Source organism: Perissodus microlepis, chromosome 14 (genome assembly GCF_051167445.1).
Source record: "Perissodus microlepis isolate ML-2025 ecotype Zambia chromosome 14, ASM5116744v1, whole genome shotgun sequence".
Classification (NCBI taxonomy): domain Eukaryota; kingdom Metazoa; phylum Chordata; class Actinopteri; order Cichliformes; family Cichlidae; genus Perissodus; species Perissodus microlepis.
Window position 1 is genome coordinate 19,887,531 of NC_140474.1, and position 26,840 is coordinate 19,914,370.

A 26,840-nucleotide genomic window follows, 5' to 3' on the forward strand; every position below is an offset into this window, starting at 1 on the left:
TTATCCTTGAAGTATAGTATTTTCAGCTTTAATTAAGATCAGGCCTCCTGGAATAGATATGTCGAGAGAAGCAGCCAGAAGCTCTCTGATTAGAGTTTAGTCAACAACTCCACATTCTGCAAAACAACAAAAAACTGTGCAACAATTAAGTAATGTTACAAAACTCGGGCTTTAGTGTAATAAAACCACAGAAGTACATGACATGTGTAACAACATCAAACAGTTAAGGAAGTTTCCTCATAATCCACCCTCAGCTTGGGTAGGCATCAGTCAGAAAACTCAGTCAACTTCTTCCTCCTTCTCCACGACGACCGAACGCAGCACAATGATGGAGTCTTTGCGATGAATAACCGCAACAAAGTTGATGGCCATGCCAGCCTACGCTTTTCAAGATGTGATTTCACAGCCTCTTCTTAATGAGCTTCTCTAGTTTGCGGATACGTGAGGATTCCTGCTCAGGGGTGGGGGTACTGAAGGACAGAGAGGGCCCACCGTCTGCCCCCGAGGGCGGAGTGGGTAGCCTTTGCCTGAAGAGCTCCAGCATGCTGCTCTGCTCGCTGCGCTTCAGGCCCTACGCACACAAAATAAAAATAAAGCACACACAAATATATATTAAAAATAAATAAATAAAGGACGCAGGATAACAACGACAGGTAAATGAACCTATGCAGCACAGCCTTATGGGAGATATCGTTGAAAGCTAGATGAGAAAATCCACACTGGCAAAAACAAGCTAACTGACCTTCATATCCAGAATCTTCTGGAAGGTCTCGGGATTGCCATCAGCCAGGAGCTTGATGTAGTTATCAACAAACACCACCGGAGGTTCATGTGGGGCCATCACCACCTGCAGAAAAGTAGAGTTTAAGATTGTTGATGTCGCCTTCCCCTCCCACCACAACCACCAGCACCAACCACCTTCCTGTGAGCCATCACACGATGACCCGAGAGATCTTTAAGTGATCCCATATGGGGGCAGCTATGGGCCAAATGGGAGGAAAAGGAGGGGCTCCAGCTGATGGAGCCATGCAGTTCTAGCTGCAAACAAAGTTTAGATTATACTTCTATATTTAGGCACTTCTCCTTTTACACACCAATTACCTCAAGCACCAGTGGATCACCCGTAATTATTTTGGAGGTATAATGAGTCTGGGTGAAAATCAGCTTTACTGAAGAGCAGGCAAAAAAAAAAAAAGTTTAATGGGGCACAACTTTTCTGGATTTAATCCTCTTGGTTGTTTTTTTTTTTTTTTTCCCTACAACAGAGACTGGGTGGAAAACGCAGATCGGTTAGCATTTCTTGAAGCCGCTACAAAGAAGGAAGACCAACACATGGCTGACAGACCACCCCTATTCCCATCTCATGCATACACGTCCACAGTAGGGACCAGCTCACAAAATGTTTCTCCTATCCGTCACTTAACAGAGTCTAGAGTCTTTCAAGCTTTGGTTCCATCTTCACTCGAGGTAAAATAAATGAGAAGACGAGCTGCGGAGGGAGTGAGCGAGTGGAGGAATCAGAAGCAAAAGAGGGAGCGAGTGAAGAGCAAGCATCAAAGGCTCAGGATCGTGTGGAATTCTCTGCTTTCTTACAAGCTCTGCTGACTGAGTGATTTACTAAGCAACTGTCCTGGAGCCAGGCCAAGAGCAAGGCCTGTAGGGACCCTTGTTTAAAAAAAAAAAAAAAAATGAAAAGAAGATGGAGATGCAGTTTAGAAGGAAAATGGGCATTAAAAGGGAGAGCGAACCAGAGTAAGTGGGGTGGGGGGATTTATCACAGTGAGAAGGGTAAGGATGAGAGCTACCTTTAAAATACTCTCTAAAAGAGAAGAGAACTTCAAAAGTGGGAAAGAGAGACGGAGCCATGGCAGGCTGGGCTGGGTGTGGAAAACAGCCACGTCTCAGAGGCTTTGTACTGGCCAGGAGAGGCTGTCTCAGACGGACCAAAAAATTCCTATGCACTTTGAACATAACTAAGTACTGGCTCGCAAAACAGACAGCCCAAATAAAGACAGGTGACAAATTAAAGGAAAAAACCTTAAGGAAAAACGAAACACACCCATTTCATCTTTTCCAGGATGACAATACTCCCATCCACACACAGGGAATCACAAAATGGGTTGACGAGTAAGAAAATAACACATGCTATGACTTTGTCGTCAACAGGTCGCAAATGTGATCACAAAAGGCACTAAATAATAACACACGCACACATATACACAGAAAATTGTCCTATCTATAAAGCATGGTGGAGAGACCATTGTTGTTTAGAACTGTTTTGTGTTTTGGAACTGTTAAAAACAAATTAATATTCTGAGATAGGCAGGCTGGTGACCTAAAAAGCTGCTACAATGAACATCTCATCTCTTGATAACTGAGGTTCCCTAGGTTACCAAATGGAGTGATTTCTCAGTAGGTTTCATTTATTTTTGGCACATTATTTTATTTAGTATAGATGTTATTTATTTATTGTGATTACTTCTTGGCCTTCTTTTAGCGCCAATGTGCAACAGTACCGCAATTTCATTGTACTATTGTACAAATTATGAGTGTGCAGCGACAATAAAGAGGTAAACTAAACAAAACATGCCTGTGTGTTATCAGTTTTATCTAAAATTCGATTAGAGCTCCAACTGAAATTTTGGTAATTTTAAAAGGTTAAACACAAAAACATTAAAGACTGCAGTTATCCTCTGTTTTATGGAGCATTCTAGCAGTTTTCAGGTGATTGTTTTGCTTCATGACACAAAACTTAATATTTTGGTGGTGGCACACTCAATGTGGACTACCTGCCCCTACCTTTATAAGCTAAAGAGGCAGAGTCTGAGATAAAACTGAGCAAAAAAGCAGAGCGAGTGCTGGATGTGTATGAATCACATCACCGTGTCAGAAAAACAACTCCAAGTAAATCATTATGCTGTTCCACTTGTGCTGTCAGTGAAGTGTTTGATAATCTATTAACCATGACTCTACATCACACACGCAGCTTGTTATGCTACTCAGGAAGCAAGCATAATCAACGTCTGCTCCTTTAAGTCATAGTAACATCTACTTGCAACAAAACACCATGGTTTTGATCTTCATTTGGTTCACAAATGTTGTTATTCTTATAATTCTAAGATCAGCTGATTTAAATACTAACTATTTTAAACTCTAATTTACCCCCATGGACTTCAAGTTCTCCAGGGTATAAATGAAAACTTGCAAAACAAAGCTGTTTCCGTTCAAAGAACTTAGACTGCACTTAATTAATTGACACGTACAAGGAATCTGCTTTAATCTCAGAGCTTTAAATACTTAAAATTGCTCCTTTAACGCTCCCACTGAATTGCAGTTTCTCAGGAAGACGGATTTTAATTTCAAGCCACAGCATCACAGAGTGTAATTTAAAACTATCGTTGCAGAGGAATTCTCGTATTGACCTCCTTTCATTGGGATTGTCTTTCAGAGGCTTCACTCTAAGCTCAAGGTGGAAGCAATTACCTACAAGGAACCTTGATGTTACACAAAGTCAATGCGTAAAATGTTGGATAGTACAAAAAGCTTCTCTTTACGGTCTAAAAATAGTTACAGTAATATATCTTCTTTACATATAGTCTATATTATCATTCAGTCTATCATATCATTAAAAATACTCCCTGTTAATGTATTTACAATTTACAGTGAATTTTCCTCAGCAGTTTGTTTGGTATCAAGTTTTTGGTTTTTTGACATGTCTGCTGTATCAGATTTCTAGCCTTCGGAATGATTATTCTGTCTCCAGTTGTCACAGTAATATATATAAATCAATCAAAGTTAGCAGCTACGTCTGTGAGAGCTTTCCACAAGCCATGCAGATCACATTCCAGCTAAAGGGGCCCACTGGCAGTCGAATTCAGGGAAAAAAAATAAAAAGAAGCAGACAGTTGTGGGTTGATGTGAATGAATTAACATAATTCTATAATGTGAAAGCCTTCTTAATGTGTGGCAGATGAGTGGAAATGTACGTACGCACATTCAGGGCATTTATCAGGCAGACAAAGACAGGTTCTACAGAGCCCCCGTGGAACAGAGCGTATCCCTGCAGACAATGGGCTGAACAGACGATCGAATATGAAATGGTTAGGAGGGTTTGCAAAGACAGCAAATGTCTAAGACAAAACAATGTTAGTGCGCCTGAGGGCCAGAATCTAAGCTAGGGTGTAAAAGCGCCATCAATCTAAACTATTTCTTATACAGTCTCACAGAAATCCACTCCCTTACTGGGAAAGCTTGGCCAACATAGCATGATCAGAGCAGGTCACACTTAATCACACATCAAGACTGTCCATCTTTTAGAGGAAAGACGGCCTCCTGGGAGCCCAAGAGGAAAATCAGGGACAGGCGGGTGTTTTCTACCCTCGTGGGACAGTTAATTAGGGCGAGATTAATCTATGGCATCCGCATACCAGTGTCCTCAGGAGCCTCATAAGGGCTGATCCCAGTGACTGCACTCCACAGCTGAAAACAACGTCCTGCATACAGCATGCCATTCTGCACGTGTGGCTGTGTATTTTTCCGCAAGTAGACACAAGGTTATAAGCATTTATTTATTTACTCACTCATACCTTTCCACTGGCTCAACGTCAACCACATACTGAGTTAAGAGTATGAGCGTGAGTATTACGTTGGCCTGTTTAGCATTCATTAAAACAGCAGTGCATTAGATTTGTTCCTATTCTTTCATTACCTCCTGTGAGACGCTTTATTTTGTGGAAACATGCTTATAAAGTGTTAGTGTAAGTGGGGTTAAGGAGACAATTAAAGGACTGTTCTGCCCAAAATAAACTCCAAGTAGATAATCTGCTCAAGTGACTCAAGACAAACATTTAAAAGCTGGCTCGCCCGTCCAACCACAAACACTCGCAGGAGAAATGTTTGTTCAGTCTATTGTTGAGATCGGTGGAAAAGCAGTTAGCTGTAGGTCGTGCCAGATTGTTCTCGGTTAAATGTTAGTGTCAGCACAAAAGCTCGTGTTTAACTGGATCTGTCAAGTTTCGACATCAAATCTGTAAAACGGCAAATAAAGGATAAAGAAAAAAACCCAAAAACCCTTTACACTGCACCTACATAAAAGGCTCTATCTTACAGGCGAAGCCTTTAAAGGTCAGGAAATGAAGCTTCAGTTGTTAAAAAAAAAAAGGCCAGCAGGAATTTAGCCACCTAAGTTAAATATAATAAAATCTTAAGTGACCCATAAAAAATAACTATCATTGATACTGTGTTTAAGTTTAACTATATGGTATTTAAAGCTCTCATTTAAATCCATCGGTTTAAGATTCTTGGTTTATGCAAGAAGTGTAAACTAGCGGCCTGAGAAGCAAGGTTAAGTGGTTTTCCAGCATACATTTAAGGACGGTTAACTGGGATTGTTTTCATACTTGCACAAACATTCACTTGAAAGCTGCCAGGAAATACGTGCCTGAATCAAACAGCTGCACCGAAGTCAAGCTCACATTAATGCCACCCCTCCCACTCCTTACCTTAAGTATCATCTCTGCACGAGTCATGCCTTTAACCACTATCTTGGTGTAGCTGGCAGGTGCCTTGCGGAGCACCTGGGAGCCTATGGAGGGCAGATCCAACAGGACCGTCTTCAAGGAGTGAGTGTCGAGGAGAAGCTGGTGGGATAGTTTGCACAAGACTTAAACTCAGCCTTATACAATGTATCCAATCAGAGCCATAACTTTTCAGACAATTATAGTAGGGGTTTTCTGTTCACCACAACAGTGGATTTTAAATCAACCTATTGTGATGCGACTAAAGTGCAGACTTTCAGCTTTAATTTAAGGGCTTTAAAATGGTATTGCATTAACTGTTTTAGAAATCAAAATCCAACATGCCCCGCTCATAACGGTGCCTCCACCATGTTTGATAGATGATGTGATTTGACTTAGATCAAAGCTATTTTTCTCCTTCTCCATCACTTTATTTTCCTATCAGTCTGATATCAGGTCATTCAATAGATGTTTTCTGGCAAACTCTAATCCTGAGTATAACCATTCATTTGCAACACTTTGTATTTATGTTCATACAGGAGTCTCTTGATTGTAGTCTTTGTTAATGGTATGTCTACCTCTTTGACAGTTGTCTTGAGAAGGTAGGTGTATCATTTTCTCAAGTTTTCCAAGTCAAGAAAATGAGGATGTTGTCAAGAGAGTTTTATTAAACAAGGAAAAATGTTGCGATAAGCCATTTTAGTTGTCTTCAGCGGCCTTCCAGGCCGTTGACAGTCATTGTCCTGGCCAGTACATTTATACAATACTTGAATGAATGTACCAGACTGCTGATTTGACCAATCTTAAGTTTCTAATAGGTCGATTTTGTTTTTCCAGCCTAATGGTGACCGCCTTCACCTGCATCATCAACTTCTTGGACCTCACATTGAGTTTCAGAAAAGAAAACACCCCACTTAACTCCAGATCTTGTATATGCTTTGTAATGAAATAACAAAGGAACAGGCCCTCTGACTGGGGAGGATGACACATAAAAAAGTCCTACATAGTTAATGTAATACTTTTGTTAAACCCTTTAAAGTAAAAAGGAAAGTCACATTTTAATTGATTGGTTTTAAATCCCTTGTGGTGGTGTAAAGAGGCAAAGCTATAAAAACACCGTAAGGCCCTCATTGTATATGCATCACAACAGTAATGCATCTTAATACAGATTGCAATAAATGAAACTTACTTGTTCAGCTCCCACCATGCTGATAGGCTTACATCTAAACAAGTGGTTGATGAATTTGGGAATGAAAGAACTAAGGATAGAAAGAAAGGACAAATATATCAACAAACAGGAGCTTTCACACAGGGCTTAAATAAAGAAGTGTAAATGTGTGCTTATGCACTGTACTTTGTGAACTTGATGCAGAATTGCGTGAAATATTTGCGTGTGGAGGCGAGATTGTCTCTGATGATTGGCACATTTTGTTTAATGTGCATTATAATGGATGTCACATAAGGACTCTGGTCACCAACATGCTCCACACTCTGCCACGGCATCTAGAGGCGGAGAATTAGAAGTTTAGCATATTTACCATCTGGTTAATACAATAAATCCTTTAAATGCACTGAAATAAAGATAACTGTTTTTCTTAATGAAGATTTTTGACAAACAGACATTCCCAAAACAACGACCTTTTGGGATTTCTAAAAATACACTATAATGCCAAAAGTACTCGCTCGTCTGTCTTCACACATATGATCTTCAGTGACATCCCATTCTTAATCCATAGGGTTTAATATGACATCAGCTCTTCAGGGAAGCTATTGCACAAGGTTTAGGAGTGCGTTTGTGGGAATTTTTGAGCCACACACTGATGTTAGACAAAAAGGCCTGGCTCTGTTTTAATTCATGCCAAAAGGTTCTATCAGTTTGAGGTCAGGACTCTGTGCAGGCCAGTCAAGTTGTTCCCCACCAAACTCACTAATCCATGCCATTACGGACCTTGCTTTTTAAACTGGTGTGTAGTTATGTTGGAAGAAGAAGGGGCCATCCCCAAACACCCTGCAGAAAGTCGGTAACCTCTGTGCACTATGTGCCTATGTGACCCTGCTCTGTGATTTCATGTGGCCCACCACTTTCCCAGTCACTTCCACTTTGTTATAACACCACTAACAATTGACTCTGAAATATTTAGTAGCGAGGAAAAGTTATTTTTTTTAACATTTTTTTAAAACTCGCTCATATTTATGCCTTATGCCGGCCCCATTATGAATGAACGATAGGCTAATTGCAAACGAAAAGCATACGAAATAGCGCACTGCAACAACAATACGTCTTCCACGTGGAACAGCGAAACGCATTTCGCAAATGGATTTCGTTACACGGGCATTTTGTCGTACCACGGGCAAAAATATTGCCGTTACGTGCCTTCGTAACTTGAATTTTTCGTTAAATGGGGTCTTCGTAAGCCGGGGTTCCACTGTACTTGTAGAAGCTGTCTGCATGCCTAGGTACTTGATTTTATAAGCTGTGGCCATGAAACTGATTGGAACAACTGAATTCAAATATCTGAGTGGGTGAGTGAATACTTTTGGCAACGTAGCGTATTTACAATACGAGCTGAATGTGTGAGTGCATGATTGTGCTCAACCTTGCTCATAGCAGTTAGTGCAGGATCACAAGCAGCATCAAGATCCTGAACAAGCAGCTGGATACTATTTGAGATCACACTGTGAACACATAAAAAGGGAAATCGTCACACTCTTCACATAATAGCAGCTAGGCTTTTTTTTTTCAGAAGAAATAAAAGCCGGTTTGCAGTTGTCACGTACGTGCTGAATGTGTCCATCTCCCCCGTCAAATTGATTCTCTCTACCAAGACTTTATCTACCTTCTCCTTCAGCTTCTCTTCCAACTGGAACACAAACAGACAAAAACATGAATGTGCGCATAAACAGACAAATAAATGTCTTTTTTAAATTGTCTGTGTGAAAGGACAGAATGGATGAAACCTTTAAGGCTTTAATCATGAATGTTTTCCTGATCAAATGTGTCATTCTGTTAACTGTCAACATGATGGACACGTTGCACGCTCCCAAAGGTATTTTTTTTGCTGATGAAGATCTAAGTTACATGATGCACCATATGTGTACATGCCTGCTGTGTTGTAGCCAGACAGTACTCCGCAGTGCTCAGAATGCTACAGATCAGGCAGAGCTCGTCTACAGTGAACTTTGCTGCTTCAGAGACTTCTTTTTCTTTCAACAGGCTGCTGATGGTAAGACCCCCGCTGTTAGTGCTGGATCTGGACAGAGATTGACAAAATGAGAGGGAGAAAATCAGCGGTGGAAAGAGATAAAACAGAAAAAGACAGAGGGGTCATGGTTAGTCCGAGCAAAATACAAGAGGAGAAAAAAAAATCTTTAAGGCTTTATAACATACTTTACAACCCTATTAAGAAAAAAAATGTGTTCTGTAAAATGTATATCAATTAACATTATATTATATTTATTATGATATCACGCCACCTCTTCTTTTAACAACACTCTGTCAGCACTTGGGAACTGAGGAGACAAATAACATTTTCCCATTCTTCCTTGGTACAGAATTTCAGTGTTGTGGTATTTTTATTTTTTCATGTGTGTAATTTATCAAAGGTTTTCAGTGGGTGAAAGGTCAGGCCTGCAGGCAGGTCAATTTAGCACCTGGACTCTGTTGAAATAAATGCAGAACATAGTGAGGCATCCTCCCCCTGAAATCAGTGAGTATGTTGCTACAAAACGGCTAAATAGCTTGGTCAGGATTAATGTGCTGTCATGTTACATACACTAAAGCATTGAACACTATAATGGATGTTGGTTTGTGACAAGAAGAAAGATTTTTTTTACATTTTAATTTGTCAGACAACAAAACAGTTTTCCACATTACCTCAGTGGATATTTCTGTTAATTTATATTTTTTCTTTGACTGGCTAAAATAATAATAATAATAATAATAATAATAATAATAGTCTACTAACAGGACACTGCAGAGCTCAGATGGAAGAAACACTGGGTGGTTTGTGCAAGGAACAGAAATCAGATCCATGGCTGAGTATCGCAGGATTTGAGACTGTGTGTGTGGGTGAAGGAGATCGAACAGGTACTGAGGGGGCAGGACATTAAGGGATTTATAAGTGAGAAGTAGGATCTTGTAAATGATGTGTGACTTAACCGGGAGCCAGAGGAGATTTATGGGGGTGGGGGCGATTTGTTGTCAGAGCTTGGTGCATGTTAGAAGCCTGGCAGTTGTATTCTGGACATACTGGAGTCTGTCCAGGGCTTTGTCAGATATCCAAAGGCATGGATGAGGGTTTCTACTACATAGTCACTGAGTAATGACCAAAGTCAAGAGATGTTCATTAGGTGGAAAAAAATATTCTGGTGACAGATTTGATATGAGCATGGAATGAAACTGGAGTCTAGAATGACACCCAGGTTGCAAACTTCAGGGAACTGTTAGATGGTGCAACTGTCAATAACAATGGGTGCAACTCCTATCTTCCGGAGTAGGGCCTTGAGGGCGATAACCAATAGCTCTGCCTTGAGGCACACCGTAGTTAACTGGGGAAGAGATAGACCAGGAGCCTCCCGTGATGACAAAATATGTTCATTTAAGAAGGTACTTATACAGCCCTGAGAGTGCTGTACCAGTTAGGCCAAGAAAATCAAATATGCGAGAGAGAAGGACGGTGTGAGAAAGAAGGAATAAGACTGCTGAAGTGCTGTGGTTGGATATCTTCCAAGGCAAGAGCTGATTTATTATACTTATAAGGGGGCACCGAGCAGGTACGTTCTGCCTTGCAGTTTTGTAATAAGTCCTGGTCATGGACTAAAATGTACTTTATTAAAGCACACACAAACACACCATTTGACAAAAACTATGAATGTACAAAAAAGAAAAACAAAAAAAACAAACGGTAAATAAAAAACGAAGACTGTGGTATATTGTTTGTGCTTGCATTGTATTGTAATTGAAATGTTTGTGGTGGGGCTTCACATTGTTTACAATTTGAGACAATGGATTACTCTATGCCATTAAGTTGTGCAATATTGACCTCGGGATGTTTTTTTATTCTTCTTCATGAATCTAGCTGATGTGGATCCTCTTCTCTACTGAGCTTTAAAGAGAACTCCTTTAAAAAAAATAAAATAAAACACTGGTAAAGAATCCATTATTATTTGTAACAGACACAAATGTGGACCACTGGGCCAGTGAGACTTCACAGACCCCGTCATTAATAAATGTCAAAACAAAATATGTGTTTAAAACCACAACACAGCTCAACCTCCATTCTAGGGGCTCCTCCAAAACCAATTCACAGCACACCACACTGGACGGGTGTCTTTAAGTAAACACACTTGCAAAGAGTCTGAGTGCATCTATGACAGTATATGTATACAAGTCAGAACATGGTATGCATTAGTCGCCACGCTCAAGTGTGTAATTACAGTGCAAAGCATACTCTTGTGTGTGTGTGTGTGTGTGTGTGTGTGTGTGTGTGTGTGTGTGTGTGTGTGTGCGTGTGTGTGTACACACCAAAGCTAGTGATGAGTTCTTAAGTGGCCAGTGAGGCAGAGATGTTTTTGCTGGTAGCATTTTGGGTTTTGCCACAGCTTAACCAACTCCAGATTGCTTACAACACGCTATTCTCATTCATCAAACAGAGCGAGGACTGAGGATGTTAGTTTCAGACTGAACTGCTAAACGGTCCCAGCAACAGTATATGGGTGTGACACTCTTGTTTAGGAAATGGTAATCCCAAATAAATATGTGTCATTGATGGAAATTGTTGAAAATTACTCATATATTTCAAAGTCTGATTTTTGTTTTTGTGTGGATTCAGCATCTTCAACAATGTCACGCTAGTTCTTTCTTTACTTATGTGTAAAGTGTTGCAGAGAACCACTGAATCCACCTTCAGGGTCATGTTGATAATATAACTTTTATCGTTTTTAATTTAGACTGAAAACCTGAAACGGTCTTACTTAGGCAGGTTGCCAGAGAGGATCTTCCAGGCATACTCTCTGAGGAATTTCTGGAAGATGGTTGTGAGGGCTATCATCGGTTCTCCAGTGCTTAGTTGGGAGCACTGCACCATACACTTTTTGTAATAGACAAACAGGTCAGCACAGCTGGGCAGTACTGCTCCACCCTCCTCCGTGCCAGCCTTGGGAGGGCCTTGTGCCCGGAAATCAGCCACAAACCGGTCAATCAGCTCACCCAGATTCCTGCAGAAACAGAAAAGAAAGCAAGCACCCATGCATGAAGTAGGGTCTTGTGAAATTAATTAAATCAATTTAATTAAAACAGGATTGTGTTTTTTCCCCATATATCGATTCATGGACGCACTATCAAGCAGACCGAGTGAGACGGATAAATAGGAGAAACTAGTTTAAGCATCAAAATAATCAGCGCTGCAGTCAACAGGTCCACAGCCAGTTGGTGTGGCCCACTCCTGCTGAATCAAGGAACTAAAGCCAAGGACAAAACAAGCAGGCCACTGTTCTCTTCTGCTATGTCCCACTGGGGACAAGCTGATCTGGCCGTTGCCTGTAAGGCTGTAGCTGCAGAATAGGTCAATCCCATCCCCTTGGACAGACAAACACTATTTAACGCTCCAAAGAGCCAAGAACCAGGGGCTGCATGCAAGCACCACAGTTCCAGAACTGTTACAGGAGCCATCACCAACACTGGGGGAGGGGAGTGACTGACTGAGGACGTAAGGGTGGTGGTAAAAAAGTGAAAGGGGAGGTAAAAAGAAAAGAAAACAGGCAGGAGGAATAAAGAGAAGGAAAATCAGACTTGGAGAAAGAGGGTTATAAATAAATAAAATATGGATCAAGAGAAACAAAACTGAAACATGTATTACATAAAGGGGGCCTGAAGAAAGGCTACCAAAAAAGAAAAAAAACATAAAGAGGTGGGAAAGAAAATAGGCAGATCTGCTGCTGCAGCAATTACTCAACCTCCCTCTCTCTTTCGCTCACTGTCTGTGGTTGTGGAGCTAATGGGAAACATTTATGCCACAGTGGATAGAGGAACAACGGATGGAAAGACAGAAAAAAAGGGAGTGAAGTAGAATAGGAAGGAGGGGAAGGGGGGTCTGATTGATGAGTGGGCAATGGAAAAAGTATGCATGTGCCAGCTTTATGCACAACCTGCTCCCAATTCTGGGTTTGTGTACCCTGATCCAATTAGATCTTTCCTGCTTCTATGAGTGTGTGTTGCTCACTTGTCTTGGGACTCTATGTAGACGTATAGATGAGGTTCAAAGCATTTGGAGACAATGCCATGGAAAGGGTTGTCTGGAGCTTTGGGCTTCTTTGGCTAAAAGAATCAGAGAATAAAGGTGACAGGACATTTTTATTTAGCCTCAAGAAAGTTATTCATCAAAAGGAGGAAATATCTGAGAGCCCAATTACTTTGCGAAGAATGTCGATAAGGTCAATCCAGGTTAACTTACCTTAGTCAGATCTTCATCCTTTTCTGTGCCGGCCTCCTCTCCTGGCTCATCCTCCAGAAAGGGGTTAGTTGGGTCTAGTGGGCTGTCTGGCCTCTTGTGCTGTAAAAATAGAATAATAGAGCATGTAATAGCCTGATTCTCACTAAAGAATTTGTGGCATATCTATTACATATTATTATATTAAATATAACAAAGCTCTTTAATATTAAATTCAGGATTTATCACCTTTTTGTCAGCACAGACCAGGCTTTCATAAATCTGCACCTCCAATAATTAAATTCCACTCAACCAAATCCCCGATTGAATAACCAAACCAGCACGGGTGTTAATTGAACTGAAGACAAGAGGGACTCTGTCTAGCCTAAACATTATCAGTCCTGAACAAGCCTGGCCTACTTGGCCATGGCAAAACTAATCACACCCCTCATAATCCATCCATTTCTGTGTGTATCACTTCCACCTCCACATGGCAGAATGACCTGGATTAAAAGGTTTCTTTAGGTTGTGACACACCAAAAAGCACTCAGAGTGCATGTGAGCAAAATTAGCTACGAATCAACAGTTTTATGTATATAAACAAGAAATGAAAAAAAAAATGAAGATATGTTTTGACTGACTGGGATTAATCTGTAGCCTTCCAGTTGGCCTAAACTACAACAAAGCCAACTGGAAGTATTTCAGTGAGTGTTAAGTTCCCAACTGGAGAGCACATGTTTTGCATCAGTTTCCCAAGTCAAAGTATTTAGACGGCTTTTCATATAACAAGGAAGGTGTGACTGAAGAGTGCTTTTAATGTTCCAATTATGATCAAATTTGCTACATCTAAACTGTATTTGTATGTGGATATTTTTAGCCTTAAAACGTGTATTGTTAGGTGGGTATTGTTCGTCTCTGTGTGTTTTTCTTACTCCAGGTACGTCCGTCAAAGTGCATCCCGTGAAGCGTTTGGCCAGCAAGCCCTCAAAGTTTGTGGTCCTCTGAATGGCAAACAGAAGCAGTTTCACCTCAATCTCCTTAGCCCGTGTTCGCATCACTTTGGCTAGCTCAGCCCTTTGGGAGAAACCGAAAACACACACAAAACACGGACATAGTGTCAATTTGAGCACGTTACCTCTAATTTCTATAATTTGACATCCCAAAATGTTTGACACTGCTGCAATTTTGGCCAGATGTTTTTCATTCCCAGTAGCAACACATGGTGCCCGCTTACTTCGACGTCTTCTCGTGTAGTTGAGGGGGAAAAAAGAGACCGAGAAGTGTTTCCCACTAGGTCACTGCTCATGTAGGCCACCTACGTCAACTGCGCAGAAAGTTGTACCGGATCCCGGAGTCAGGCCTGGCACACCATAACAGCGGGGTTCTTTTCATAAAGCCAAAAAGTCCTAACAAGCAATTTCTCGATTTCTGCCTGGATAATTTAATTCAAATTCTTCTCGGCTGGACAGACACACAGTGTTCGCTAATTGGCATAAATTAGACCAGTTATGCACAGTGTAACTCATAACCTAATTTTTGTGTCAACACATGCCTCCAGATGGGTTTTAAATCCCAGGTTTTACTGTACGTCTGTACCTGGTGATGTGGCAGAACTCCACGGCGATACGCTCCGTCATGCACCACTCTTCAGGAAACATGCGTCCATATTTTTCTTCATAGTCCAGCAGCTGGCGCTTGATCCAGGCATAGCGGCGATCGATCTTGTCAAGCCAAGCAACCTGTTAAACAGGGACAATCATTTCTTTTAGAATGAGATTTGACCTGGTTCCTCCTCTCTATTATGGAACCATACAGTAAATAAAAACCCATTTTTTCCTCCCCAGTTCTTACGTCTTGATTTTCCTGGAAGAGGACCAGATACTCTGAGAGGTGCTGCCTAATAAACTTCTTGATGATCTCTTGTTTGATGCGTGGGTCGAGTACATTTGCCACCAGACAGGCATCCCTCAGCACGTTACTGGGCCCACCTGGTCTCTATAAGAATAGTTCGGGACATGAAAAATGTGTTTATTCTAAAATAGAGGTAGATAAGGAAAGTAGGCACATAAAAATGGAGAGTTTGGGTGGAGACATTTACCTTTGAGCCCTGTGAGGGGAAGGCTTCTTCAAAATCTGCCAAGATCTGAGTCCCCAGCTCACTCTGTGCCGCCTTTACTCTAGAGAGGTCAAAATGGTCATTGAGCAATTAACTGTTATCTCAATCCATTTTGCTGAAATTACAGCATTTTAATGTTAGCCTCCAAAATACTGAACAACAGAGAACAGAGGCAGACATATTTCGGTTCACTAGCTACTGTGACTGAGACCTTTCATGACTAACAGCCAGTTAGCAGATCCCTTATTTAAGTTCTTGTCCGAAAGTCAAAGGGGAAAACTTTTTACAGCCGTCAGCCTTTCACTTACACATAATGACCAACTGTGTTTTTGAACTGCTACAAAAAAAAAAAATCAACAGGGTAAAATACTTAAATAAATAAATAAAAAGGCCAGTTTGGCTGTTCCTTGAAGATGTTTGTATCCGCCTGCAGACATCCAAGCCAGGTTAAGTACAGCATCCAATGGCACGACGGTCATTTCAAATAAACAGGAGAGGGTGGAGATGCAACATCGCATTTGGATGTTGTTGTCTGAACATCTACGGCTGTCCTGATTGGCTGCAGAACATAAGACTCTAATTATACAGGGACTCCACAGCTCACAGTGATTTCTGTGGCATCTATCTTACCACAGTTGAGCAGTATGACTCAGATGGGGGAAGAAAAAAAAGAAAAAGAAGAAAAAAAAAAAAGCATTAAGCGATAAAGTGAGAAAGGCTTATTAAAAAATAATCAAAGTTAAACTTGCTCAAAGGTGACAGCTACACTGGCTCCATTTAGTCATGGTTCAAAGTACTGTCTAAACAAAAAAGGTTAATTTCTCAGTGAATTAAATAGAGGAATGTCAAAGAGAGCCTGTCACATAGCTATAACGTGCATATTAGCCGGTTAAGTTGACATTTTTAGAACATGACTTAATGAAAAAAAAAATTGAACCAAAATATCTGTTTTGGTTTTTTTTTAGATTTGAAGCAGTGTACATGTTTTTTCATTTAACTTCATTAAACCACACTGCCTGAAGAAACCTTGACATCTGAAATTATCTCCACATTGAAATTCCAGTGTTTTTTGTCACTCATGCCACCTTTGTACTTCGCATGGGATCCCTAATCCCTTCTCATATACCCATTCTTGTTCATGTTTTATCTGTGCAGCATTCTCTTGTCTGCGTCTGCCATCTGTGGCTGTGCGGTTGCAAATGTGTATTCCCCAGAGGCTACAGTCTGTGTAGGCCGTGTTTCTCTAGGAGAGGTCTTGATACTTTCTATTGACTGTCCAGCATCCAGCTGTCAGCCCTGCCTTCATATCTTCCCTCTTCCCCATGTCTTTCCTCTCATCCTTCTCTCCAGCAGAGTCACTTCTTCCACGCAGCTGTTATTTGGTATGAACACTGTCTACCACACCTCAATCATAACAGAACAGAAGGTCATCTTATTATGTTTTTTTGTTTTTAGGGATCAGCTTTTGCTTTGAACCTGAATATTAACCAGCTCAATATGTCCCATACTGATTCTGGTGTTCTTGGAAAATATTAGTAAAAATGGAAATTTGGGAAGAGCTTTGTGAAACAACAACAGCACAGCTAAGAACTGTGCCTGCACGTCTTGTGTGTGTGTGTGTGTGTGTGTGTGTGTGTGTGTGTGTAAATCTCTGTGTGAGTCAACCTTCAGATATTGGCATGACTGACTCAAGACTGAACAAACATCCTCAAATGAAGAATTGCGTTAGAGGTACGAGACTGATGAGAGACACCGCAACAACAATTAATCTCAAGAACATGGTGTGAAAAAATGCTTTTTCCACACACATACGCAAAAGGAGTACATGGAGATAAAAACAGCCTCAGCTATAGTGTGTCCTTTCTCTCTCACAATGGAAGAAATTCTGGCATAATGCAACCCTATTCAGTGAGTTTCCTTCCCGTGTTTCCCTGTATGTGTGCAATATCTGCATAAACAGGATGCAATAAGCAACATACTTCATCTACTAGTGTAACCACTTTTCAACCGTTTTTCAGCTGTAAGAAGAAATCAGCCTGTGGCTACTAAAAATTAGATTCTCACCAGATTGCCCATGTGAGCTTGAACTCAAAACACTAAATGTGCTTAAGAGCTGCTGCAAGCAGACAAGCAGTCAAAAAGCTATTCCTCAAAAGCGACCAGTGAGTGTACAGTATAAGGTTAGTCATAATTTGGTCAATTATAAAACACATTAACATATACAAAAAATAGTGTTTTTTTCCTTATAAATGCATGTGGTAGGAGCCACAACAAACAAGCTAAATACACAGAACTTTGTTCCATTTCAGATAAAGTGTGACTTAAAGGACAGGAAGAAAAGCGAGTATTATAACAGTATTATAGCTATAGGTATATGCATTAATGAGCAGCTGAACACATATACCTTATAAAGTGGCTGGTGTGCGTGTGTTCATTCGTATAAGTTACCTCTCTGAAAGCTGTCTGATCTGGGGTATGCCCATATACTTGTGGAAATGTTCGAGCACGTTGACCACTCCCTGCAGCAAGTTGGCCACCTCACCATACTGCCTCTTCCTGGTCATGGCTCTGGAACATAAAATGTGTGCAAGTATAACATTTTTAAAAACTATCAAAACCTGTACTCTGTAACTGCAGGTGTAAAGTAGTTGGGCCAAATTTCTCTATATAATGTGCATCCAAATCAGTCCAGCAGAATTCTAGCAGCATGCTACTCACTGTATATCATGCAGTTATTGCTTCTGTCTATATGAAATGTTCTTGTTTCAGTTTCACGTGCTGCAGTGTACAGTAGAAGCTTAAAACATGTTTTTCTGCACCACTTATAACACTGTAGTAAACCCAAGTGTACCATCGGTGCAGATCATACACTAAATCACTCGTTATCACGATGGGGAACTTTCTGAGTATTTCTGTTCCTAGATTTAAGTATACCCACTCTAAAGAGTCGACACCCCCCGCCAGCATGTGCAGGTGGTTCAGGGTGGTGATGGAAGTAGTGAGGTGGCGCTTGGCATGGTCCAACTGCTTTATGTCCCTCGTTATCTCCTTGACCTGTGCGGGAACAAGTCAGACAGGACAGGCAAATAACCCACAAGGAGAAAGGGTGGGGAAAACAACATGGAATGAAGGAAGAGGTCAAAGCACACAAAAGGGAAAGGAAGAGGCACAAAAAGGTGAGTGCGCCTTGTGATGCAATATGCCAAAAAGACAGAGCAGGATTAACGGCACACCCACTGCTTTGAGAAACTATTTTTGCCTCCTAAGGGAGAGTCAGCTTGCCACTCCTCCCCCTCACAATCCCATCCCATCTTCTTTGTAAACACTCATCCTACTGGCCTTCCCTGGACTCTTGTAACACAAAGACACAAGGACGGCACCTTACCTTGACTTTAAATAACTTGCCCCACTGTCTCTCTTGTAACAAGGAGGACACAAACGGTAGCTCCCATCTGCTAGGGTCAAATCCCCAGTGAGCTTCAGAAAGCTACCTTTGTGTGTTTGTATACATGTGTGTGTTGTTGTGTGTACCATTTGTTCAGACTTCTCAGCTTTGTCCTTGATGTCTTTGATTTTTCCAAAGAGCTGCTGGATAGCTATCTGGGCCTCCTCCAAAGCCTGCACAAAATAAACAGAGCAACATGATAAGAAGACTTCTACTGCGCAAGAACCACTAAAACAATTAATCTCACACAGTATTTGCATGCCAAGGTTTGACCAAGTGGACAGAGAGTTTTCTGCTTGCTGCCTGGTCAACCATTAGAGCAGAATACATAACAAGAGGGGGAAAAGGCCAACAAATGTTTGGTGCTTCTTCATGAAGTACAATGTTGTCTCCACCATCATGCTATGTGTGAACAACACACAGACACCCCCCCACAAAAAACAACAACATACAAACAACTCAAATTCATTAGCAGAGAAGACGGAAAGTCTGTTAGGAGCAGATGGTCAAATGTGATTTATTCTTTTAGCAAACTTTTAATTAAAATATGTCACTTCAAATAAAAACATCAACTTTCTATAAAAAAAATCCAAAATCCAAAAGTGAGCTTCACTTCTAATGATGTTTTGTTGTGAGAAGCAGGTGTTGGCTGCAATATTTGTCTGTCATTTGCAGTTGTGGGTCAAACTTTCATGGAATTTGTTTTTAAATTAATTAATCTGGTCTCAACACTGGCTTTGGTCCAGGTGACAAACGATCACGCTAATGCCTATTCCCAGCTCTGGAATGGAGCAATGTCAAACATACCAATTGTGTGTTTAACTGACACGCTAACTCAATATCTGACATTGATAGATCCTAAGTTGACACATATGCCATAAGGCTAAGCACTGCATAAAGGCTGTCACTATAAAGGCTAAAGACATCATTAGCAGCTTTAACAGCCTATTAAGCCAGGGCAGATTAGATAACATTATACAGTGAAAATTGTCAGATAGCTGAGGTGCCATTCTAATATTTCCCCATCATCTGACATGGCAGCTGTTCTTTGATGGTCCAGATTTTGCTCTGACATCTGATGCCAAGGTAACGGGCTTCATTTGGCCCGATGCTGTGGCAGCTCTGCAGACGCAGCTTCGACTGGCCTCGGACTCTTTTGCACACAAGGAATGCTAACAGCCGGCACCAGCTGTGCAAGGAATTTACCACTTTTAAAAGCACCTCTGAGAAACAAGTGGACATCGAGTTAACAAATGCACACAAAACTGTGGCTGTACCACCAACAACCACCGCACAGACATATAAATACAGCTTGTACTGACAGCAGGGGATTAATTTTCCTTCCTGTTTGGTGTCAAAGAGCTGTGATTCCTGACAGCCTCCTAGAGAGGCATTCAGCAAAGTAAAGATGACACACTATGACCAGTTCAAGTAGTCACGAAACACTGATTTGGCCTTTAATCCTGCAGAGGGTGTTTTAACATGAAAGTTCTTCTATTAAAACGGCATCTAGCTATCTATCCAGCCTCTCGTGTATCCTTTTCTTTGCTTTTTATGCAAGTGGAGTAATTAATTGGAAAAAATTAGAGGTTAAGTGATCCCTCTTTGATCTGATGTTTGGGAGAAAGAAGTGCCACTGAATCTTTAAAGAGGATCCCTGGAGCACATCTTAAACAAACAAAGTGCGCGCACAAGAGGCTTAAACTTCCCAAGCTGAAATTTGTCGCTCATGCAGACTCAGCTGAGTCAATCTGGCTCGCTTCCTAGCGCTCATTTCCTGTATTTAGCCTTGAGGAAGGCTGAGAGAGACCACTGCCCAGCAGGCGCCTCTATGCCAGAGATGTTATCTGCACTCACAAAAACACGCACATCCAAACCAGTGCGTCCCTAACATGCAATAAGCTGCACATGTTCCATGGCGCACACAGACTGTATTATGGAGAGCAGACAAGAAGCGGAGAGCTTCGTTTCATTGTTTGAACGCAGTTGGGATGCATTTTACCTCTCCCTCTGGCAGACTTGGAGTAGCGTTTAAAAGTAAAGGGCATATTTAATGTTACTTTTGAGTTCTGCGCCAAACACAATAAATCTGATCAACAGCTGAAACGCTGCCTGAGCAGCTTTTGTGTACATTTCACTGAGACAATTTAGACAGAGGAGAAAAGCTCAGGAAATCGCCACTCATGTTAAAAAAAGGGTTGCTACAGCCAAATGTAACAGAAAATAATATCAAAGGCAGCATTTTTCAAACGCACTCTTGTGTATTTAAGAGTGGCCAGCTACTATGCTGCTTCTACTGTTTTTCTTCAGAACTTCATCTGCACAAAACTGTAAAACACACATGGTGAGATAGCTTCAGGACTGCAGAAGACTAAAGATGAAAGCATGGAAACTACAATAAAAGCCCAACAGCCAATTTAAAATGAACATTAAATAACAATCTAAGGCAACTCAATAGGAAGATAACCTAAAAGTGACATAGATATAATATGCGCCTAACACCATGCAGGGAGACTTACTACGGTGATCCAAATCAAAAGACACCAGAATTTCTAAAAACAAGAGTTTTCCTTTGATTACTAATATAAACAAGTTGAAATTTGCAGTTATTGTGCATAACTGCTGCCAGGAAAGCATGACGTGGTCTAAGCAACCCAAGGAAAGCCTTCCTCCACCCTTTATGGGGTTTATACAATCATCATTTAAGCACGCACAACATCCAAAGATTCAACAACGACAGCCGCCACCAACAGATTATTGTTTCAGTGCACCAGCCACTCAACAGCAAATCATTATTTGGTTCTTTACCTCTTCCAGCCACTTTTTCTTTGTCATTTAACCATTATTTGGATGGTGGCTGGTGCCAATCTGCCATAAGCCTAAACAGCAACCAGTTAACAGGATTGTGAATGGTAGGCAGAAAATGATACCAAATATTTGATCTGCAGTTCGAACCCATTCAAAACAAAATTATTTAACGTCCTTAATTTTCATTATAGAAAAACACAAAATAACCTCTTCATTAGTGCTATGGCGTTATAATCAGATGACTGTGGAGCAGGTGTGCGCGCAAAAAAAAAAAAAAAAACCCTCGTTGCCATGACAACGAGCAGGCGAGAGGATGCAAAGACAGCTGTATGTGGTGGGAAACTTGCAGGCTGGTAAATAAAAGCTGGTAAATTTAAAATATAGCCAGATTAGCAAAAACATCAAAATTAAACTTTATCATTAGCATGTTAAATAATAGCATCTGTAATACTAAGTCATGCATGTAAACTACATATGAGCACTGCTGCCATTTCTTTAGCTAATGGGAGCAACCATCCTATTATAAACCAAGTTTGTGCTGATAAAAAAGAGAAATGCATTTGGCTAATTGAGTGTCTTGTGCAAGATCCGGTGTTATTGTTTAAAAAACATAAAGGCAAGTAAAGTAAAACAAGCGTTTCATTTTCTTCACAAAGATGCAGATTCTTAATCTTATAGGTGCAATTTCACAAGGTTGCCAGCTGAGGATCTGCGCGGTGTCAAAGCAGAAACTCTGATGCTCTTGTCCTCTTACTCACTCACTCTCTATTCTTCTTAGAGCCAGTTTGCACTGTTTTGGAAGGAGTGGTGCACATGTATGAAAGGTTCACTTATTGCAGTGTCCTGCAAGGAATAAATTTCATTTTTTACACTGAGCAGACCCTGACAAGTGGTGGTTGCAGAAAATGGGTCTTTGAGCACCTGCAGATATTTTGTTAAAAAAGCTAAACGGTTTGTGATTATTAAAAATAATAATTTACCACATTTTTGGGAACCCACTCATTAAAAAGAAAAGAGAGAAGAGAGACAACAGATCTCTCCTGGACATTCATGCTACAACATGTGCAGAGAGAGAACATTAAGTTGTGTTTCAAATGACCCGAATACTTCGTCAACAATCGTCACTGCTTATGAGAGCACAGTCTTTCGTTACAATCCAGACACTAAACCGACATTTTCAGTTTAAAGGTTAAGCCTCAAGTTAGTGTGAGGAGTGATGAGTGTGAGAACATCTACAGGGTTGTGCACTGTGAATTTGCCCCCAAAAGCTTTTAAAGTCCTAAAAACACAATCTTCAATTATCACCCAGTTTATTCACCCATCTGTATTTCCCCCTACCTTCCAATCAGCTTCCGTAAAATCAAAGTTGGAGGACATGGCTTTGACTCACTGGACGACATCCAGCACATATTACAGAGACAGGTGCTAGGGGACCAAACTGACTTTTTAGGGACAAATTTATAAACAGCAGCTGCACTGAAGAGGTCCAAAAGTGCACAATAAGATGGTTTCTGTGGGCTCATACCTGGTATATAAAAACAAAGCCAACATTTAAACAGTTGGTAAAGCCACCAGCGCCGTGCTTTGGTTTAAACCCTTACACTATAACAAAGTCTTAAAAATAGTGACAACTCTTAAAATATATTGAGAGATAAGCACTGCATGTGTGATTGACCCACGCTAAACATCAGCTTTTGTAGTCACCAGACTCTGACCACTAAGGCAGTCACATATCCATATTCAGTCAGCACATGTGACAGTCTAACCTAGTCTAAAAACTCAGTTGAAGTCATACCCAGACTGCCTCAACTTTCTCTCTCTTCCTAATGTGCTCACTCCATCCTTCATTGTAAATATAACTATCTTGGGTTTCAACTGGAGGAATGCGCCGAGCTCAGTGAACAAGTTCGGTCAATAGCAGAAATAAGAAAATTGCTGATCTTGTTGTTTTTACTCTATAGCTGTCTGCATGTTTCAGTTGCCCTCTTGAAATGCACACCCCTCCATCTTTCCATCTGCAGAAAGGATTTTCCCCCTGGAAAAGTTGGAATGGCTCTGTGGGGTTGGAAAAACAAAGTAAAATTATTGTGTGAGACTGTTTAATGTTATTGGTCTGGAGGGGATTTAAAGTGTTTCCGCTACCAAACAGTAGCTAACTGGGAAAGACGAGGCCACCGGGCCAGACTACCTGACGACAATGCACACCTAATCGCATGAACTGGTCAGAAAACGCAGGGCTCACCCACCAGGTGTCACATTCACTTTAACAACTCTTTGACTTTGCAAGGACCTGGATTAAATCAGGAGGTGCCGTTTTTTCGTTTTGTTTTGATTTTATTGTTTGTTTTTTTTCCAGCCATGATCTCTAAGGAAAAGGCAAAGATTCCAAACCCTGGGTTTTAAAGAAATCAAAGTATTTACATACAGGAATCTATTTCACAGACGTGTTTTCCGTAAAGAAGGGGCAGTGTGAGCTGCGGGAATGGATCTGAGTCATATTGTCCTTTTCCATGGAAGCAATATGGAGAGACGAAAGAGAAGGAGAGGGGGAGGGGCAGCGTCTTCTGAGTTTGTTACAGCCACTGGCACCCTTTTAACTTCAGGAGAAGGATGCAAGCCTGAACACCACAACTAATGAACAGACATGTTACGTATGGGCATAATTACTTTCCTTCGTCTTCCCCACTGGGGATTACAAGGTCTTCAGTGTGTGTTTTAGCATCGATTTGTGAGAAACAGCGGTGCATAACAAAACACACCTGCTATACATGCCTCGGGGGACAATTATATCAATATTTCCAAAACAAAGTATATTTCAAGGACAGCTTACCTGTCTGCCATCTTGGCCTACATTGGTTTGGCCCCTCACAACTGTCCTGATGTTGTCATCCAGACGCCTGCCAAATGTGACATGAAAGAGCAATTTATTCACACTGAGGGTAAGATACAAACAAGGAGAGAAATTGACAAAAAAAAAATTGACTGAAATCTAACTCACCGTATCTTCAATCGAATTTTGTTTACCACATCGTCGATATTAGCCAAGGACTGATGGAAATACAAAGACAGGAAATCAGGGAAGTATACAGTGAATTTTCCCAACACATTTTAAAAATCTGTGTTTTAATGCAAGTTGACTACTGTTTTTTAAGTTCTTCCATTTTCCTAACTATGTATCATTTCATGTGTTACATTTAACACAAAACAACACTGAGCATAAACCCATATGCAGCTGCTTTTCACAGATTTGTGCTTCAACAAGCAGATAGCTTTGTCTCAGATGATACAGTCAGTTCAGTAGATCTACACAGGGCTAGTGTAACCCCTAACCTAACTATTATGCATATAACACAATAGGACGAAAATGCCTCCACAACTGTGCTCACCTCTGCAGTCTAAACACAAACTATAGGGTTACAGTGACCCCTTATGGAACTAGAGTATACACATGTTATGATATAGATGGTTTAGATTTAACTGTTGCAAGAGGAATAAAACAAATTAATATGAAAAAGGATACTTTGCCTAATCTATCAGCCCATATTTCAACCAAAGCTGCAAGAAAAGCAACAATAAATTTCAATCTTTTCTTTTTTGTATTCCCTCTATGTCTCACAGTCAGGTTTGAAGCAATCATATGGAGCCAAGTGGCATTGCTCACAATCCAGGCCCTCACTGTAGCAGAGGTAGTCAACAATTGTTCCATTCCCTTCACAAACAAGCCATAATTGTACAGTTCTTCTCTCATGACCTTCTTCTTACATTTAATCATATTTAGCAATTTCAGCAGGACACTGACACACTTCAGTTGCATTAGGTCGTCACTTTGGGACCTTTAGTACAGACCAAACCATCAGCAGGACATATATATTGGACATGATAAAAAAAATTATTGAGTCCTCACCAGGTCTAAATACAACCTGCGATGAACAACAAACACATGGCTTGTTACACCATGTCATTGTGTTCACTGTTTAGTTAAAAAAATAAAAATAAACCAAAATGCAGAAGGACAGTGTCACATTTTCAGTACACCCTATTCAGTAGCTTGTAAAACCAAGTGTTTTCTTGGTCTCTCACATTTTTGTGGAAGACTTTGAGGCCACTCTTCTTTACAACCTTCTTTCAGTTCATTGATGTTTTCAAGCATTTGTTTATCCTCAGCTCTAGTAAAGTTTGCCCCAGAATTCAGTCAAGTTGATGTCTGGACTTTCTTTTTTTGTAAGCATTGCACGGTTCGACCTTAGGGGTGAATTTGCTCAAACATTCAGTTCTGGGAAGCCTGGCAGCTGTCTTGAATGTATTAATTTTTTATTTCTTTTTGTAGAATGATAGACTTCAAATTGCATAGAAAATAGTTGAATCTAATTTGCCCATAGGTGTGAATGTGAGTGTGAATGGTTTCCTGTCTCTCTGTGTTAGCCCTGCGTTGGGTGTCACATGTCCTGCCCCTATGGTAGCTGGGATAGGTTCCAGATGACTATATTCACAATACTATGACAAACATTCCTGGCTGTCTGATTGGCCTGAATATCTAAAGCCTAAATGCAGGAACCTACTTCCAAATGGGTCCTGTTACTCTGCCTGCTAGTTTAAAGCTCCAGAGTAGAATGGGATCATTCATTGTTAATGCTACATTATAAGTAACACCGGGACGTTTCCCACTGTGGCAAATGAGAACATGACTTCTAACTTAAAGATTATCACTTTAATTGTGTCAGTCTGTGTCTGGACCACACCACATCTGTATATATGTGTAAGTGAAAACCTGGCTGCAATCAGTTGTGTAGCACTTCAGTGTACCTGCTCGGTGGGGAAAAGTGTGTTGATGTATTCCACCGCATTGAAGTCGGCTCTATCCAGCGGGTCTTGGCTGGGGAATACCTTGCACACAAAAAACAAACAACGTTTGGTCGGAAACTCACGTGCTGACCGACAGATAATTTGTATAAACATGTTGTTAAATGAGTTGTGATGTGATGCTAATTATTCATTATATGATATACTAAATTTAACACCAACAAGAGATAAAAGCTAAGGCTAACGTCGTAACGTTAAAGCGATCATATTTTAATTACTTGACATGCCTATTGCAAGCCCAACACTGTTAATATTACGGTCAGCTTGGTGTTTAATAGCTAGTATTCTTAGTCCAGCTTTTTACCCTACAGTAAGCCCGCAAGATGGTTAGCCTACCTGCTGAAAGCTGTCAGCACATTAGCAAAGACCAACAACAACAGGTTACAAAGGAATCCTTCAGTAACGAGGTGAAGCGGTTACCTGCTCAATGGCTAGCTGCACCTCTGGGGTTAGATGCAAAATAGCCTCTAAATCTTCAGCAAATTCAAATTCTTCTTCCTCCATCATTGTCAAAACAAATAAAAAGCAAAGATCTCTTCGGCATACCACTTCCTGGTCAGGAGGCTTCTGGGATACCGGTGACGGAAGAGGAAATGCTGCATTCCAGGACTGTCGGAATTTACAAATTTTGGGAGGGTGGGGGTATTATTGTAGGGTCTCTACCTTAC

The 26,840-nt window shown here is 40.8% G+C and overlaps 1 protein-coding gene across 1 annotated transcript; it reads right to left on the reverse strand.

Moving 5' to 3' along the window:
• On the reverse strand, positions 1-26,695 carry vps53 (VPS53 subunit of GARP complex). Its single transcript, XM_084950530.1, has 22 exons — positions 26,593-26,695; positions 26,116-26,196; positions 24,311-24,360; positions 24,143-24,209; positions 18,591-18,677; positions 17,998-18,113; positions 17,508-17,627; positions 15,042-15,120; positions 14,795-14,938; positions 14,540-14,682; positions 13,876-14,017; positions 12,968-13,066; positions 12,737-12,831; positions 11,490-11,732; positions 8,620-8,767; positions 8,295-8,377; positions 8,114-8,192; positions 6,871-7,019; positions 6,706-6,775; positions 5,502-5,639; positions 743-847; positions 1-571 (listed from the first exon to the last, which is right to left on the reverse strand). The coding sequence occupies exons 1-22, from the start codon at positions 26,677-26,679 to the stop codon at positions 401-403; spliced, it is 2,496 nt and encodes an 831-aa protein (XP_084806656.1). The 5' UTR covers positions 26,680-26,695; the 3' UTR covers positions 1-400.
• Positions 26,696-26,840: the final 145 nt, after the last annotated feature.

What these genes read in the sequence shown, in the direction of transcription:
- vps53 (XM_084950530.1), bottom strand. Translation starts at nt 26,679, where the DNA reads ATGATGGAGGAAGAAGAATTTGAATTTGCTGAAGATTTAGAGGCTATT. An exon ending in AAAATTCGATTGAAGATACG is followed by an intron (nt 24,210 to 24,310) that starts GTGAGTTAGATT and finishes CACATTTGGCAG; the next exon opens with GCGTCTGGATGACAACATCA. An exon ending in CTCTCTGGCAACCTGCCTAA is followed by an intron (nt 8,768 to 11,489) that starts GTAAGACCGTTT and finishes ATCTCTGTCCAG; the next exon opens with ATCCAGCACTAACAGCGGGG.